General features: G+C 41.5%; 3 protein-coding genes across 5 annotated transcripts in view; 2 read left to right on the forward strand and 1 right to left on the reverse strand.

Annotated features, from left to right (window-relative positions):
• Nucleotides 1-2,179: 2,179 nt before the first annotated feature.
• vsig8b (V-set and immunoglobulin domain containing 8b) lies at nucleotides 2,180-6,226 on the forward strand. 2 transcript variants are annotated; one of them, XM_029511191.1, is made up of 8 exons: nucleotides 2,180-2,285; nucleotides 2,521-2,601; nucleotides 3,975-4,147; nucleotides 4,296-4,497; nucleotides 4,715-4,867; nucleotides 4,965-5,087; nucleotides 5,309-5,447; nucleotides 5,546-6,226. In XM_029511191.1, the coding sequence occupies exons 2-8, from the start codon at nucleotides 2,529-2,531 to the stop codon at nucleotides 5,793-5,795; spliced, it is 1,113 nt and encodes a 370-aa protein (XP_029367051.1). In that variant the 5' UTR covers nucleotides 2,180-2,285; nucleotides 2,521-2,528; the 3' UTR covers nucleotides 5,796-6,226. The 2 variants fall into 2 exon arrangements, with proteins under 2 accessions (XP_029367051.1, XP_029367052.1); XM_029511192.1 differs by having other exon boundaries at nucleotides 3,978-4,147.
• Nucleotides 6,227-8,555: 2,329 nt separating this feature from the next.
• On the forward strand, nucleotides 8,556-9,882 carry tas2r202 (taste receptor, type 2, member 202). Its single transcript, XM_029509855.1, has one exon. It carries the CDS (start codon nucleotides 8,556-8,558, stop codon nucleotides 9,537-9,539), a length of 984 nt encoding a protein of 327 aa, XP_029365715.1. The 3' UTR covers nucleotides 9,540-9,882.
• A 1,822-nt stretch (nucleotides 9,883-11,704) lies between these two features.
• Nucleotides 11,705-17,149, reverse strand: part of dock5 (dedicator of cytokinesis 5) — a 30,075-nt gene continuing 24,630 nt past the window's right edge. The window contains exons 41-51 of one of the 2 annotated variants that reach the window (XM_029510326.1): nucleotides 16,698-16,779; nucleotides 16,502-16,586; nucleotides 16,272-16,358; nucleotides 15,983-16,159; nucleotides 15,330-15,413; nucleotides 15,108-15,245; nucleotides 14,704-14,876; nucleotides 14,362-14,506; nucleotides 14,008-14,176; nucleotides 13,677-13,795; nucleotides 11,705-13,555 (exon numbers count right to left, since the gene is read on the reverse strand). In XM_029510326.1, the coding sequence (XP_029366186.1) occupies nucleotides 13,454-13,555; nucleotides 13,677-13,795; nucleotides 14,008-14,176; nucleotides 14,362-14,506; nucleotides 14,704-14,876; nucleotides 15,108-15,245; nucleotides 15,330-15,413; nucleotides 15,983-16,159; nucleotides 16,272-16,358; nucleotides 16,502-16,586; nucleotides 16,698-16,779 (1,361 nt within the window). In that variant the 3' untranslated portion in view covers nucleotides 11,705-13,453. The remainder of the gene's footprint in view (nucleotides 13,556-13,676; nucleotides 13,796-14,007; nucleotides 14,177-14,361; nucleotides 14,507-14,703; nucleotides 14,877-15,107; nucleotides 15,246-15,329; nucleotides 15,414-15,982; nucleotides 16,160-16,271; nucleotides 16,359-16,501; nucleotides 16,587-16,697; nucleotides 16,780-17,149) is intronic. The other variant, XM_029510327.1, reaches the window with a different exon arrangement.

The following is a 17,149-nucleotide window of genomic DNA, read 5'->3' on the forward strand; positions in this document are numbered from 1 at the left end:
TGAGCTGACACTAGCGACCCATATCAACGTTAGCTAATGCCAGCACTCACCTTTGCTTTGACAACGTGTCTTGTCCTTGACCTCCCAAACGGCAGCATTATTGGCCCATCCAGATTGAAAATAGTTAGAACTGTCTGTACTTTTGTATGCGCACATCCCAGCGGCAGTGTAAAGGGAGGGATACTCCAAAAGATAAATGGAAACGTCGCTGAATTGGAGGTCGGGCAGGGACCTCGCTTTTTTTGACGGCTGGAATATGTCACAAGTGCGCAAAACTTGCAGTTTAATGTTATATCTTGTTTAGAGAGCTGATCTTAATATTCGTGGCTTGAAACCATTTGGAAACTGACAGGTTTGCGTTGTTGTTCTCCTGCGTTTCCAGTGTCAGCCGCCATCTTGGACACGATTTTTTGCCCTCCTGAAAACTATGAAGGTTGAGATGGGCTGAAGGTCTGTCGAGCTTTGATCCACCTGAAAATCATCTCTGCTGAAATCAGCCACAGCACCAAGTGCTGCAGATGACAGGGTGGCTTTGGTTTAAGAGGGCTGATCCGTTGGTAGCTGCTGGGACACAAGGCGGGGCCTGATCAACCCTGGCTGGGTTCGCCTGGGCAAGGGTGTATGCTGCAAAAAGTGAAACACCTCAATCGCCCTCCTCTTGGCTGCTCATGTGACACCCAACTGAGTGAGGACCTTGCAGAAAGAATGTCCTACAAATCCTCTCCAGCCAACTTCCATGAGCTTGTCGAATGTTTTCCAGCCTCATCCCCTGCCCGCCTCCTCCACTCGTTCCTGGCACTTGGCGCTTTTCCTCTCATTGATTCTTCCTCGATGCACTCTTCCCAAGACACTGTCAATTCCAGCATGATCAGGCGTTTCAGGGCCGCCAAGGTGATCATGTCTGGACAGAGTGACACTGTTGCACTGTGCTGTGGGAATGTCAGCCTGCAGCTGCCAATCAGCGTCTGTGCGGAGGAGGCCTATTGTTGTTATTCTATGACATGTAACTAATAATTACATGTCACAGAAGAGAATTCCCATGGTGAAAATACAAAAAAAAAAAAAAACAACCAGAAATAAAGTCACTAGTAATTCAACCATTATTGCAAAGTTTGTGTTAGTGATATATGTTATTAGCAAATAATTAATCACACAACCTTAAACTAAAACTTTTTCATTTCGTCAAAGCGCCTGTAAATTGAGATAACTTAGGTTTTTTATTTTAGCTGAGTAGGGTTAGGGTTACTGCAGTCAAACCTTTGCTAACACATCAGGTCTCCTTTTAAAAAAAAAAAACAAAACAAAAAAAAGAAACCTGCTTACATTTAAAACTTTGCCCACCCCCCAAAACTTTGTAGGATACACAGTGCTATATTAGAGGATCTATATTTCTTTAAAAATATATATGTGATATAATTTCTTTGGCTCTCACTGATGCAAATCCAATCAAAGGACATGGACGTGTTGTGTGATGCCTGCTCGCTTGCCCCAGTTCCACCAACTCTAAATCTGATTGGTTACTGCAGCTGTATGTTTCTGTTCACTTAAAGTGTGCAGGCCCCTTCACTGTTGATTCTAAAGGCCTCAGGGCAGATTTCTTGGAACCTGGCAACACATGATAGCTGAAAATTGATTGGATAAAAGCTCTAACATAACTGGAAACTGCGCAACCAAGAGGAAAGCTATAAATAGGCTATGGGGAACAATTTAATACATATTTATTAAAAATAAATACATTTTAAATGTATATATTTTCTCCTGACGTTTAGGCCAGCAGACAAAGCCTTGCCGGCCCTGACGGCCCACCACCGGCATTTATAATGTGTGTGCATTATAGTCAAACTGGGGAAATTCATTCAACAAATTAAGATCTCAACGCTGATGTTGAAATCTATATTGTATATCCGCATTAAAAAAAGAAAAAAAAAACAGCCCAGCAACATAGTTGTTGAACAGCTTGACAGAGGCAGGTAGGCAGCTGCTGATTAGGAGATTAGAAAACACACTCCCACAGTAGGACAGAGAAAACCTATTTCTGATTATGGTGGTTAAAACAACAAACATGTCACTCGAAGTGAAACCTGTCTTATGGTGTGGGAGGTGAAGAAGGTTTGACAGTTTGCCAACTATTCCAACCTTAGGAGTGGCCCCCACATGGACTATGGACAAAGAGGGTGGGGCCACAATTACTGCAGCCAGTTTCACCTGAGAGCAAAGAAACCGAACATACTGAGACACACAGCAGGTCTTGAAACACACGCTTTGGCTTATTTCTTCACTTTAAGGTGAGTCTGAGCTTTTTGTGTTTTCCGTCCTTATGCCTTTATTGCTCCATTAGATTTCCTCAGTAGTGTGTGCTGTAGAAAGAGACGGGGTTTCTTGTTTCACACTGATATCCACACATTCTCCCACACCAACATAGATCCAGTGTAACTTCAACAGCTTTTCACATGTGTGAAATTCATTTAGAGGAACAAGATACGAGGCAGTTTCTTGACATCATGTCACATTTGTTCTCAGGATTTAAAATGGATCCTGTAGTCTCAGATGTGAGGCTAAAGGTGGCTCTGCTGTTTCTGGTGACACTTCAGCTGAAGACAGGTGAGTCTAATTCCATATCTCAGACCAAATCTAATATTGTACCTGACAGGTATATGATTATCCTTGTGTACCTGTTGAACACCTTTTCCATCAGTCTTAAATATTATGAGCAGAAAATATGTGATCACTGACAGAACAGGCGTTAGGGTTTTTTTTTTTTCCTGCTGTAATCTGTCTGAACAGTGATTCAGTCTGATGTGCTCTTAACTAATGATCACCCATACCTCTACTGGTGCTCGGAAGGGCCATGTTGCCTTCTGTGGCGTAATTGTGGAATGAGGCCTTTTGAATTCATGGGGACTTTATGAGGAAATGCAAAAATGTGCTGCTAAAAAGAATATACATGTAAAGAGAAGTGACATTGAATTGAATGAAAATGAATTCCGAACAGCTTGAAAACACAAAAGGGCTTATTTTAAGGGTAAAGTGTGAAGAGCCTGTTGTATGTACAGGACTTAAATATTGCAGTTCTTTGTATTCATCTTAGAGACTAGTGTTAACTGGCAAGTTAGGTTAGTTGTTGCCTTTCTACATAAGAAACATGGCTTCTGTAGATCAGTGTTTTGCCTAAGGGGACGTTCACAGTGTAAACATTTGAGTGACTAATGTGAGCTTTTTCTAGGCTCCCCTTCATCACATCTGCCATTTACACGCTGTCATAAATACCTCAGGCATACTTGATTTTGTTGCAGTGACATTAAAGTGCTTTCAGAGAGTTATACTGGCTTTAATGAGAGGCTGATTTTCTTTATTAGCATGCTTTATGTAGATATTTAGTGAAGGTTAAAGATCTAAAAAGTTGTATGACCGAAAGCGACAAAGATAAATAATTGGGATATATTTTTTTTAATATGCTGCTTCTTAATAATGATTAGCTCTGGGTCCTTTCTGTAAATGACAAGCTATCAGGAATTATTTAAATCCATGGTCAAAAACAGTGAGTCAGCAGGGTGTGTGTCATCTCCTTCACAGATTTTAACTGCTCATCTATTTAGTTTTCATCATCTTTTACCAATACATTTCTGACAGTAAATACATTTTAAATGAATAGAGGGGTAATTTTAACTGAAATACCACTTTTAATCTTTTCTTTACTCCAAACACAAATCTTCAGTTTGACTTAAGAGGGCAATTAGACACAGATCAGCAGTTGTACTCCACTCTGAGACTGTGTATGAGTACAGGCCTACAGCTTGAATGTCATTAATTGGTAAAAAAAATATTAATGCATTTGAGAGAGAAATTAGTCAGGTTTTTTTTTTTTTTTCCCAGTTTTGTCTTCTGGCCAGGGTAGATGATTATGGAAGGCAGAGGGTGGGTAAGCTGTAGCATACATTACAGGAGCCTGAATATATATTTTTTTCTTGGCCCAGCAGATATTACAGAGGCAATGCGGATAACATCTTCAGGGCCACAGACCATTCAGAAACCTCAGTGGGCCACAGTCACCCTGGGGTGCACCTACACCACCGACCCAGGAGACACAGGAGACCTGGACATCGAATGGTCCAACGTCAGCCCGGATATGACGCAGAAAGACACTCTGGTAGGTACATATTTGAAGATGGATAGAAAACCTTTGTGGGAGGCTAGATTTCTGATATCAACAAGAATTAATCACGTAGGAGTGTGGGTTTATTTGTTAAAGAGAAAAGCTGCTTTTCAGATCACTCAGTGCATCCTTTGCATCTCAGCTCTTATCATATACAGGGGGCCAGACACACCACTACGGCAACACCGACCTCTCCAAACGGCTGCGCTTCATAACAGACCCCACGCAAGGAGACGCCTCCATCACCATCTCAGATGTGAGGCTCTCAGACACAAACACCTACCAGTGTAAAGTCAAGAGGGCGCCAGGCGTCGACATGCGAAAAGTCACGCTGATGGTGATGGGTGAGGAGGAATCCCTTCATACCGGTTTTACCTGCTTGTGTTCATGAGACATTCCTCTTTTAAACACTACTGTCATTTAATAGGAATGTCTGAGCTCACTCTAGTTTCTCCTCTCCCTCTCAGTCAATGTTCACACCTTTCTGTTACTAAAAAAAAAAAAAAAAAAAAAAAACAATTAAGCTTTATCACCGTCTGTTTCTTCATTTCCTTTGACTAGTACCCCCATCAGTGCCAAAGTGTTGGGTGGAAGGTGGTGAGGAGAAAGGTGGCACAGTTACCCTCCGATGTAAATCTTCTCAGGGATCCATTCCTCTCACTTATGTGTGGACAAGAGAGAGCGGTGGTGCAATACCCTCCAGTGCAACCCAAGGTGAGTAAGAACTTAACAAAATTATGTAATATACGCACAATACCCATGCTGTATATCAACAATGTACTTTTACTGAATGATCGTATCTTTTATTCAGACCCAGAGTCTGGGGAGCTTTTGATAAAGAACCATACAGACAGCAACACTGGAACTTACATGTGTGAGGCAAAAAATGCTGTTGGCAAGGAACAGTGTAAATATGAAGTGCATGCATACAACTGTAAGTCTATTATATCATCTTCTAAATTTACTCTTAAGTACATAACAGTCCTATAACCCAAAGGGAATGTTTTATTCTGCTTCTGCATGGTTTGAGTTTCTGCTTCAGTGTGTGATGCAAGTAGCAAAATCACATGTAAGCCTCTTGTTAAAGCTAGAAATTTTGAGTGTAAGGAATGAGAGCAGTCTGTTTGATCCTAAAACACCATATCCTTCTACCAGCTACCAATAAGACAGGTGTCATCGTTGGAGCAGTGATTGGTGCTATCTTGCTGTTCCTCCTCCTCCTGCTCCTCATCTGGCTCCTGATCTGCTGTTGCCATAAGCGTCGCTATCAGAAAGAGGTCGCAAATGAAATAAGGTATTCATTCAGTGCTGGAAAATTTCTGAAATATCCATGAAATCATCCAAATTTCAAGGACGCATGTGTTTTGATACCCGGGTGCCTTGTCTTCTCAGGGAGGACGCCCCAGCACCGGAGAGCCGACCCTCCAGCAGAGCCTCGAGCCTCCGCTCAGTGTTGGGGTACCGCACCCACCCTGGGGTGCAGTACACCTCCGTGATGAACACCATGCCGAGTATCCGTGAATCTGGACACAATGCCACCTACGCGGGTGGGAGTGACAGGACTTCACAGCGAAACACTGCAGGGGAAAACCCAGCTCCCTCTCCATACAATTATGACCACCAATACGGATACCCTGTGTAGCTGGAAACACTCTCTTCCTAAGCTGCACCACCCGAAGACACGACTTTTAGTTTCAAGATAAAATATCTTGTAACTGAAATGAATACGCAATATGCCTGCACAGTAAAGTATGCCTGTAAAAAATGGTACAATGCCACGTATTTAAGTGGAGGACAGCGGGAGTGCTGGGATGTTGGGGCCCTTGGACAAATATAGAGGTTTACTAGCTGACTGCGATGAAGCTCTGAACGACATCACTGCTGTGGTCAACAAGACTAGTATCTCACAATCAAAGTTATCACTGCTCTGATTTCACAGCAGTGTATGTAAATGTATATAGTAAAAAAAGAAGTATTTTAATTTTTTTTATCCATGGTGCATGTAATTCAGTCTATTTACAATTTTACTATTTACTTTTTAAATAAAAGTATTTACAATAAAACATATTTCAATAAGAGGAGCTCGATGGTTATCCTGTCAATAATCAGATTTTTGTGGTTAAAAGACACAATAGAAAAATACACTTCTCCATCTCTGAGGATGCAAAATAGCATATGTACCCTCCTGAAACATATATACCTTAATCAAGACATTTTGTTAGGGCTTACAAAATGAGGTATTGTCTAAATGCTTAGAGCTTTGAAAACAACTTTGTTAAGGAAAGTCATTGTGTTGAAATTTGAGAGATAATTGAAATGGTGCAAACTGGGTGTCAAAATTCTTATTTTAGTACATCAACATGCTCAGACAAGCAGAATCTGTTTTCATATCTCACAGCGAGGGGTTTGGATATTTCCCCGGTTGTAATTGGACCAATATATATTCAACTTTGAGCTGCTCGGTAGTCAGAATATCAGGAGGAAGTGAAGGCAGTGAATCTGATCTTCTCGTGCATTTACCCTTAAGAAAATTTGTTATATGTACAGCAAATGCGCTGCAGAATTTCCTTGTTTGTGGTGAGCATTTCTCTCCTTTTATGCAAAGCGGCCTGTAAAATAGTAGCTCGTAGCTGAGGCAGCGTCAGTACTGTGTCTACGACCCCACCTCAATTCAAAAGAGCCTCTATTAGCTCACCCATCTTCAAAAGCTGTATATTGAGTGAATAAGTGCTGTTAGACCTGTTTGAGGATTTCGGGCCTCCAGTTTAACTGGAAGAATTTCCCTTGTGTTGAAACAGTGAGGGGTTTTGGAGCGACTGCAGCCACGCTAACACACAAACTCCCATTCTGACAAACTGTGAGTTTCTGCTGTGTTTGACCTTCTGATCGGTTTGCTTCGTATGAAGACAGGTTGAAAACTCATTGTGATTACAGATCCGTGACTGTATCTTTCAATCAGAAAAGACCAGTTCGCTGTGAACAAAAGCTCTTTTTAATGTAATCGCACAAGTCTGTCCTTTGATCCATGCATGAACTGGGGCAAGAGACAATAATTAATTTTAAATGCTTGTCCGGCAACTTCAGTTAGAAAACACATAATCTCCTCTTTTAATATATTTCTCAGAGGGCAGAACTTTGAACAGCATTAGCAGGGTAATTATTTGAAGGGCTTCCTCTGCAAAGTTTGCATTCATACAGCTTTTGCATGAAAAAAAAAAACAAAAACCTTTTTTTTTTTTGCCATTGTGCAAAAAAGCAAAATATGGCTTTGGGAATTGGCTTTGGGTTGTTTGGTGTGACATTAGTGCCTAATTTCATTAACAGACTACATCCTTAAGTAAATATTTAAAAATGTCTATGTAAATAGGACCAGATAGTAGTGTATGAAAATCAAGCAAAGAACAAATCTAAATTAACATATACTGAAAGTCAGCATTTTGATAAATGTCTGTCGACAAAGTTTGTGTCCACCACAGAACAGACCACAGCGATAAGGTGCTGCATTAACAAGCCCCTGAAGGTGATTCAAAGGTGATTTGCTTTTCTTATCTGGCAAATAGGAGTGTGTGTGTGTGTGTGTGTGTGTGTGTGTGGTTTGGTGTTTGTAAATATGTGACCATGCAGGAATCATAATTTTCATGTCATGCTGCACTGATAAGCATACAGTAAAGTCACCGGACATCCACAATGAGCACATATCCTGCCGACTTTGTGTCAATGCAAATACGCCCCCACCGCCACCTGTGGTCTGCAATGATGCAAATGACACCTCATGTTCATATATAAAGCTCAGTCGAGGTACATTTAAGTCCAAGGACTTCACCTGTGACTTCACCTGTGTGCGCCACGCAGACAACTCCAGGCAAGGCTTAATGGGAGGATAAACCAAACAAAGGATTCTTCAGCTGCAGCCAAAGGTATTGAGTCAGGCGTCGTATTGTGCCAATAAGAGAATATAAGCAGGAACCTTGAGTAGCTTCATCTGACCCAAGGGAGCTGTGAGTTAAAAATGGAAAATTTGTCTTGCTCTAATTGCTCTAACCATCTTAAATGGAGTGAAAGGTGGATGCTGCATATGACCACCTAAACTGTAGATTTTATATACATATTCTAATCACAGGAGATATTAATCATGTCTTATTGTATTTGTTTTATGTGTTTCAAAAGCTAAATGCGTGAATCTCTTTCCCAGGCCCCAGTGACAGACGGTGTGACTGATTCCATTCTGCGGCGGAAATGAGGAATCGTCGGGTTTGGAGTGTGTGTGCATAATTTTCTGCTTTCTTGTCATCTCTTTGAATAGAGCAAAACAAAGCACTTCAGAATACCACACAAACGTATGGATTAAGTTGTTCTCATAAAGGTTTGCACCGCAGATGTATTTTGGGTAAAGATTATCATTATGTTGAGGGCACATAAATTTGCACTGTGGGTAATGACAGGCGTGTTTGCTGTTACCACAGCCATTTTTAATGCTTATATCTTCTTGATGAGTCTGTGGAACTACAAGCAGAAAAAGCAGTGGAGTCCCTGTGACACCATCATCGTTGCTCTCTCGGTGGCCAACATGGCTCACCAACTGGTCTGTTACTTTTGGATGACCATGGAGGAGCTGGACAGAGAGTGTTTAATCGCTCAGGGGCCCTACACCACCATGCTGCTGATTATCTTCAGCCTCAAGTTCACCATCATGTGGGACACTGGCTTCCTCACTTTCTACTACAGCACCAAGCTGGTGAGCACGCCCAATCACTGCTACACACAGATCCAGGCCACCATCCTCAAGCACGTGACCTTAGTAGTTTTTCTGATCCCCCTGTGCGGCCTGGGCACCTGCATGCCGATGCTCGTGCTGTTTCACACTTACAACGGCAACAACACTAGTTTGAGTAAGGATTGTGGAATCCTAATGCCCGACACTCGCCCTGGCCAGATTTATGAAATTATTCATCTGCTCCTCGCTGATGTTCTGCCAGGTGTGCTCATGATGAAATGCTGCATCTCCATCTCTGTCCACCTGGCCATCCACCTCCACCACATGAAAGCCAGCACCAATGGCGCCCACTGCCCAATGCTGGGTACCCAGATGAGGGTGATCAAGATGGCGTTGTCTCTGGTGGTCATCTTCATAGTCTTCATGGTGGTCGACCTGTATGTAAACTACCAGATTACTGTGAACCATGAGAACATCATCACGCTCACATTACTCTCATTGTCCATCTACACGACTGTGTCCGCCATTGTGCTGATCTATGGGAAAAGGACGCTCTGGAAAACCCTGATACACGACTTTAATGTGTGCCTGAATGAATATCAGTGTTTGGCTTGTCTGAAGGTGCCTGAACAAAAAGCTAAACCCATCACTGCAGCAAAAGTTAAAAAGTAAAAAGCCAATTTTCTTTGCACTGGAAGTCTTTGTGTTGAAATCAATTGGTCCTTGTCTGAATTTAGGAAAAACTTTGAAGTAGCTTATTCTTTTATCTTCTGTGCAAGCAATTTCAGTAATGACTGCTGTCCTGCTGTATCCCCATTCATTACAATTTCCTACATCCATAATGTAATTCAGTTGTTGGTAAGAACAGGGAAGGCAGAGCCGCAGCAGCAGCCAGGTAACAAGTGTACAGTCCAAATCACAAACTCATCAGACTGAGTATAAATATTTCAGTAGTACAAATAATAGTTGGGGCTTTAAGATATATCCCAAAGGATGAGTACCTAGGAATGATGTAACTCAGGACCCATCAAAAAATGTTAAAAAATACATGTGCCTGTGGTGTGAGTACAGAGCATATTAATAAAACAAGACAATATGCACAACCTGAACTCTTTTTTTCCCATAGAGATTTTAAGAGGTTTTACCTGAGTTGGGATGCAAATGGTCTCAACTGCAACCTGTCTCAGTGTGTTTGTAACTGGAGGGCTGCCGAACTAAAGTCAGAAAAATGAAAAAGTAAACTTGGTGGGGAAAAGCACGTATAATACCCACTGTTACTGTTACTGTCTATCTGTTCACCGGCGCTCAACAGGAGTGTGCGTGCCTGCACTCAACAGTGTGTGTGTGTGTGTGTGAAGCTGGGCATTCCTCAAAAGTGCACTCCATTCCCAGCAAAGCTACCGAGTAAAGAGAGGTTTCAAAAATGCTGCAGATCTCCTCGCACTGCTCCATTAGTTCACACCCTCTGGCACCACCTAGTGAGGTTCAAAGCAGAGATACAACAGTGCAGCTAATCCCACTCTACACTGAGGCTTGGGATCCCTCCAGCAGCTAAATGGACAAAGTGACACAGGGCATACTTTCCTTTGATGCGGGGGAGTTAATTCCTACTGAGGGCTTTGCTTCAACCCCTTCTGTCTGCCTCGCTCACTGGGAGGGATTTTTAGCATGAAAGGCGTCAGAATAAGTCAATATGGCAAAATACAGGGCGATGTGGATGCAACACTCATGGCAGATATAAATTTTACCTCCTTGGCATTGAAAACTTCTACTTAAATGAAACCATCTTTAAGTCTAAAGTGAATGTTTCTTTAGTGGAGCAAGGTGAAACAAGGTGAAAACTAGATTGCTTTTTTTCTAAGTGGTCACAAAGCAGAAAGGTTTTGACTCAGTGGTTTAATCTGTACCTGTAATAACATTATTTTTTGTGTGTGAGTTCTTCATAGGAGATTAGTGGTTGGACAAATGTAATAAATAATTCTCTCAGAACTGTAGTGCATCAGGGAAAGTACATAAAAACTGGTTTTCAATAAAAACCTAAATTCACCACAGGGAAATGCTACTTAAGAGTTTGTCACCAACTGTCTGAAAAAAACAACCAAAAAAAAAAAAAAAAAAAAAATTTCACAAAGTGCTGTGTGAAGGTAAAGCTCAGACTCCTATAAGACATAGATGTGTTGTCTTATTGACAGTAAGACGAGACTGAACAGAACATGTCAATGAAAGATCAGTGAAAAGAAGGAAGCTGTTAGGGTGGATGTCATTGGATCTCTATACAGAATCGATTTACGGACATGTGACATTGATATGTTTTCTATGGAGACGTTTCAGAGCTTTGAGCTGACAGTAGCAGTGCTGCTATCCCTGAATGGGTGAATGTTACTTCAAATAGCCATTTTTCCTGGGACATGGGGAGAGAGTGATATCCTGAACTTCACTATCTGACAGGAAGGAACAGGCCATTAACAACTCAGATTAGCGAGACCAGAACTCACACAACTTCTATAAACATCTCATATACTCCTCCCTGCATACACTGTCCGCAGATAATACCTCTTCAACTTTGTGTATCGGTGTAAGATAAAAGGGCATCACTTTCCTACACCTACTGTAACTATACTTGAAATACACAAACCAACTGGTTCACACCAATTTGTCAGATCTGTTGAGCTTAAATGGGTAATTTTCACACCAACAGCAGCATCCAAATGACTGTGTGAACAACAACTTTCTAGTGATGGCACAGGGAGTAAAACCTGCATACACTATGTTGATGGGAGCATACGCCATTGATGAGACACAATATGAGACCAAAAAAAAAAAAAAAAAAGTTTTCTAGTCTTTTCACACATCTTTATTTTTGTTCAGTCAACAAGTTTGCTCATAAAAAAGATCATTATACATCTCTTGAGGCATTGTTTGTATAAAGTATCTTTGATCCTTATTAAGAAATGTGTATTGTACAAAAGACTTTATCCCTTGTAAAACAATTTTACATTTAAAAATAAAACTAAAATACTGACATCTTAATTAGGAATTTAAATTGATCATTTTCAAAAACAGCTTACATGCATAGATTTAGCACTCTGAAGGCACATAAAATTTTCAACAGTGCACATTAGAGCAGTATGGTGAAATTAGACCCAAATTACTCTGCATACAAATAAACTATCTCTGTTCACACCGGGTGTGCAAAAACCATGGAAAATATTAAAATTTAATGAATAACAATAATTTAAATCTCACTAATGACGTGATGATAAAGAAAATCTATCTACACCTGAAATATAAAACTAAAGTGAACTTCAAAAGGTACTTATACTGGACCATATAGCGGTCAGCGCTTTTAAAGGACAAGGTTTTTGTAAATCTGCTTCTCTACTTCCTTGCTCAGAGTTATTTGTGACCATTGCCACCTCTCATGTCTGGACAGTAAAGATGCAGCTGAAGGCAACAGCCTATGATCTTAGCTTAGCTTAGCACAAAGCCCTTGGACATAGTGGGGGAAACTCAGAGCTTGTCTGTAGCTACAGCAAACAAAATATTTTACTACTACGGCTACTAAAGCTAATAACTAATAATCAATATAAAAACCAAGATGTAAAAAAGGCCAAGTTATCTTTTTGACTAGCAGTTTCCCTCCAATCCTGGCCTTTATGCTAAGCTAGGCTAACCAGCTACTCATTGCTGCTCTATATTTATCATTCAGACATGTGCATCTCAAGTGGTATCTGTTATCTAACACTCAGCAAGAAAAGTGTATTTCCCAAAATGCTGGACTATTCCTTAAAGGAGAAACATCCACTGACCATCAACATCAATGTGATGCAGTTTGGAAGCATCTGTTACAGTATTCAGTTCATCATAAACATAGAAATGAGCATAGTCTACCACATTCAATAATGCCATCCAGTGTTTCTGAAACATTGTGGTGTAGAGAAATCAGGGTTTGATCAAAGTATTACTCGACACCATCATCGAACGCATAATAACTACATTTCCAAACATCTATTACATTCTGTGCATTGTGTTCCTTGCTCCTGATCAAGTTTGACAGGCAGCTTTTTCCCGGTCAGATAATGGAATGCCAGTACAGCAAGGGGGGAAATAAGTCATCCAGTGTCACTCCAACACATAAAAAACAATATATTGCAACGTTGGTCAATCCTTTTCCCTGCAAGTGATAAGAAAAAAAAAAACAAAAAAAAAACACCATAGCGACCTTTCTTCAACAAGAGCAAAAAATAAAAACTTTTAATCATTTTTGTTACCTCTTACAAAAAAAAGGGGGCTGAATGTAAGTGTGTCTGCAGTGACCTCATGCACCAGTTATATGCTATTATGACAATAACACCATACATATCCTTCCTTGCTGCTTGAAAACAAAACTGTGGAAAGTCAAAAAAAGGACTGATTTGAATTTTTTTTTCCCCCCCCAGTGAATATCTTGCATAAAGCCAACGTAGATGGTCCCGCATCTGTACCCCACTGTTGCGTTTGCACAGTTACACAAATGAAAGAGCATTCTTCGTTGCAGCCAAATAAGAGAATGAGGGACTCTTTAAGGCCTGTGCATAGGTGTAGCCCTACTGGAGGGTGTGTTCGTAAGAGGGGAACATTGACTTCCGTGTTTTTGGAGGCGGTGGAGGAGGTTTGCTCTCAATTTTCATCGGCAGCGGAGGAGTGAACTGTTGGGAAAGAGAGTTCAGGCTAGGACTTCAAATAGAAATAAAAACATAATATTCAAACATTTACATGGTATTAAATATGCATCAGTGTGAGGGTGCTATTTTCTGCAAGCAGATATACCTCTGAAGAGATCCTGGGGTTGTCAATCTCGTGCGGGTGTTTCTTCGGAGGCATGGGTGGAGGGGTCCCTGGAGTGTCAACTGAATTGGCATCATTGTCGCTGAGAAGTGATGAGTAACCTGCAATAGGAGACAGGAAATAAAAGCTTTTTGGACCACATGCATCAGTGAATATGTGTATGACCTGATTTGGACTATACACCAGAATGTGGTTACACAAGGTTAGCAGGAAGGATGTTCCTGCTTTTGTGCAGGGAGGATTTTAAAGAGAAAATGAGATGAAGACATACAGTGCTGCATTTGTCACAAACAGTTTTTTTTTTGGTACATACTGGAGCTGCGCGGTGTGTGGGGTGTGTGAGGTGTGTGTGGAGAAGCAGGCAGCGGGCTGAGAGGGTTTGACAGGTTGAGCTGGGATGAAGCACCAGGAAACAGGGAGAGGGTAAGTCGGCGGTCTCCTAATTGTAAACTCTTGGGCCTCTGCTGCTTCTCTGGAGGTGTCTGGAACACAAAAATAGGATAGGTGTTTGTTGAAAAACAACAATGGAGGCAATTTTTCTTTAACTACAACTAAAAGAGAGAAGCATAATAGTCTCTATAAGCAAGCAGCTCATAATTACCTCAGTGAAGGCAAAATATGTTTAATATAGGAATGAAAAGATGGAAGATATGCATATAGATTGTACCTCATCTGTGTCTGATTGTCTCTCCAGCAAGACTTGGGATTTGCTTACACTCCATTCCTTCCTGTTCTTCCTGGCAATTCTGTTGTCCTCCTCTGAGCGGGACAGTATAGAGGCCCTGCGATCGCTGGGATGGGACAACAAGGAACTGCTTGTGAACAATCAGAGGAGGAGATAGAAATGCACAATCAGAAAGACAAACTGTGCTTAGAGCCTAGAGACAATCAACGTTTGAAGTGAACAATCTGCAATGTGAAGGCAACACAGAAATACAAACTTAAAAACAAGAGAGGTGGCACGTGGGGGAGTATACAAGGGAAGCAAAGCAAAGATGAAGGGACTGACTCTTGGGAGGAAATGCAGGAGGGCCCTTCTGAGGATGCAGAGCCGCTGGAGAGGCCTGAGGAGGCATTGGAGAGGGTCGAGACAGTGGACATACGACGCAGGGTGGAGGACAGAATATAGGGCATCACCACCGAGCCCACGCGACTCTTCTTCTTCTCAGTGAGAGAGCAGGGCTGGGACACACAAATGGGATTAAGCATCATTTGGGAATCTTGGCAGGGGAGGAGCACAATGACAGGCAAAACACGGGTCGTATTGGACTGGCTAAAGGAAGATTTATGGCCTCCTGCTAATATAATGCACACTCTGCTTTGAATGAGAAGAATTTGATAGGAAGGCAAGAGGGCCAATAGCTTAAGTTGGCACCCCCGTACATTAAATTGAGTTTGCAGTTGGCAACGCACCAGCGTTATGACACCATAATGCTTCTCCACTTTTTCCCGAAGGTCTTGAAAACAAGTAACCAGACGATTGTGTAAGGGCTTCAGCTGCTCTGTTGACTTCTCCCCGTGGATGCGAATCCCATCTGCCAAGAGAGGGATCTGGAGGGGAAGACGGGCACTTGAGCGTTACAGAACTTCTTCTGCTTAGAGGGCAGTGTAAAAATGATGACAGTGTAGACTCACTTGCAGAGCAATGAGATGTTTAAGGACCTCGATGTGCTCGTGGTCTTGTGGATGCTCTTGGATATAGGCGTCTGTAAAGAATGCCTGCAAAGGATGAAAACAGGATGAGAACTGGGCAGCTTTTTGAACGCACTTTAACTTAAAATATGGCTGTAGGCAACAATGAAAAGGTTTTCACAGTGTGTCAAAATAGGCCACTGTGGCTTCCTCATAAATAAAACTCAGCTGCTCATAACAGGCTTGAGGCCAGCCAGATGTCACATACATGAAAAAGAATTCACAAATTCTTATTGATGTTGCAGTTTTATGATTTATTTGGTATTATTATAGTTTGTCAATGTTTAAAATCAGTTAATATTTCAAAATCAAAGACTTAAGAGCTGCCTGCATATACAACCTGAACCTTATTTAGCGGGTGCAGTCTGCTAGCAGCTGGACAGAGAAATCATTTTTGTGACTGATGGCTATAATAGATTTAATTATCTTATTTCTCTGCGTGAGGCAAATAAAGTGGGACAGAAGTGTTCATCTCTCTTCTGTGTATGTGTTTGCTCCAAGGATATTGTAATGTCATCAGAATGGCCTACTTGGATGCAATTGAATATTTCTATAGACATAAGTGTACAAAAAGAAAAGCCAGATTAAAGACAGACCTTCTCATAGTTGGAGAAACCTCCCATGACAGCTGGGTCCACGATGCCGCTGAGCATCATGGACAGTGGGTTGACAGACAGTGAGCGATCACAGGCCTGATGTTGCACAAGGTTACTCAGCTTTTCGTTGGCCATCTCCATTGTTTCTATGGCGTTCTCCAGAGGACTGATCTCCTCCTGCCCATCCGGAGAATTACATGAATACAATTACACAAGGACAATGTGAATTTGAGGATTGTTCGAAAAAGAAAGAACAACAACAGATTTGAGCATCACGATTGCTTCTTACCACTGAGACAGATTTGACCTCAAACCATTTTAGGATCCCTGGGAAACGATAGGCGCTAATGTAAGTTGTTCTCTCAATCCACATGGTCTATAGGGCAGAGTAAATATCAATAACACAATAAAAACTGATGTTAGGCTTTTTTTATATTTGAAGTGAGGTATGTGCAAATGCATAGTTGTTTATACTTCCTTAGCTAGGTGATTAAATGTAAATTAAAAAAAGTTCCTCACTGCAAATTCATTGTCAGGGTCCTTTTCACCTTTCCTAAATGGCCTGGAGTACTGGAACTGGTCCACTTCATTGGTTCTGTAATAGCTGCAAGATAACAGGGAAGGACAGCAATGAGTTAGTGGTTTGACCAGAGAACCATAAATCCCAGTGTGTTCACAAGAAAATAAATCAGAATTTAAGTGTTCTGTTACGCACTTTAATATCTGCTCTGGAACCCCTTTGTCTTTAAACTGGTGTGGTACAGTGAGAACAGGCTTGACAGTAAAGGACTGGATGTCTGCAAAGTTCAGCTAAGGACAGGACCAGGAACAGTGTGGAGCAGATAAACAGTTGTAATGGACTTTTTGAGGCGCGCTTTAAAAAATATATAAATAATAATAATTAAGGGCAGCACAGCGGCGTAGTGGTTAGCGCTGTTGCCGCACAATAAGAAGGTTGTGGGTCTGGTTCCCGGCCTGGGGCCTTTCTGTGCAGAGTTTGCATGTTCTCCCCGTGCCTGCGTGGGTTTCCTCCCACCGTCCAAAGACATGCATATCTAGGTTAAATGGTGACTCTAAATTGTCCGTAGGTCTGAATGCGAGTGTGAGTAGTTGTTCTTTGTATGTTGGCCCTGTGACGGACTGGCAACCCGTCTGGAGTGTATCCTG

The sequence above is a fragment of the Echeneis naucrates genome, chromosome 9 (assembly GCF_900963305.1).
Source record: "Echeneis naucrates chromosome 9, fEcheNa1.1, whole genome shotgun sequence".
Classification (NCBI taxonomy): Eukaryota; Metazoa; Chordata; class Actinopteri; order Carangiformes; family Echeneidae; genus Echeneis; species Echeneis naucrates.

Bases quoted from the DNA above. Each gene is read 5' to 3' on its own strand.
- tas2r202 (XM_029509855.1), top strand. From the start codon at position 8,556: ATGTTGAGGGCACATAAATTTGCACTGTGGGTAATGACAGGCGTGTTT.
- vsig8b (XM_029511191.1), top strand. From the start codon at position 2,529: ATGGATCCTGTAGTCTCAGATGTGAGGCTAAAGGTGGCTCTGCTGTTT. The intron at 2,602-3,974 runs GTGAGTCTAATT...TTCTTGGCCCAG, and splicing joins GACACTTCAGCTGAAGACAG to CAGATATTACAGAGGCAATG. The intron at 5,088-5,308 runs GTAAGTCTATTA...TCCTTCTACCAG, and splicing joins TGAAGTGCATGCATACAACT to CTACCAATAAGACAGGTGTC.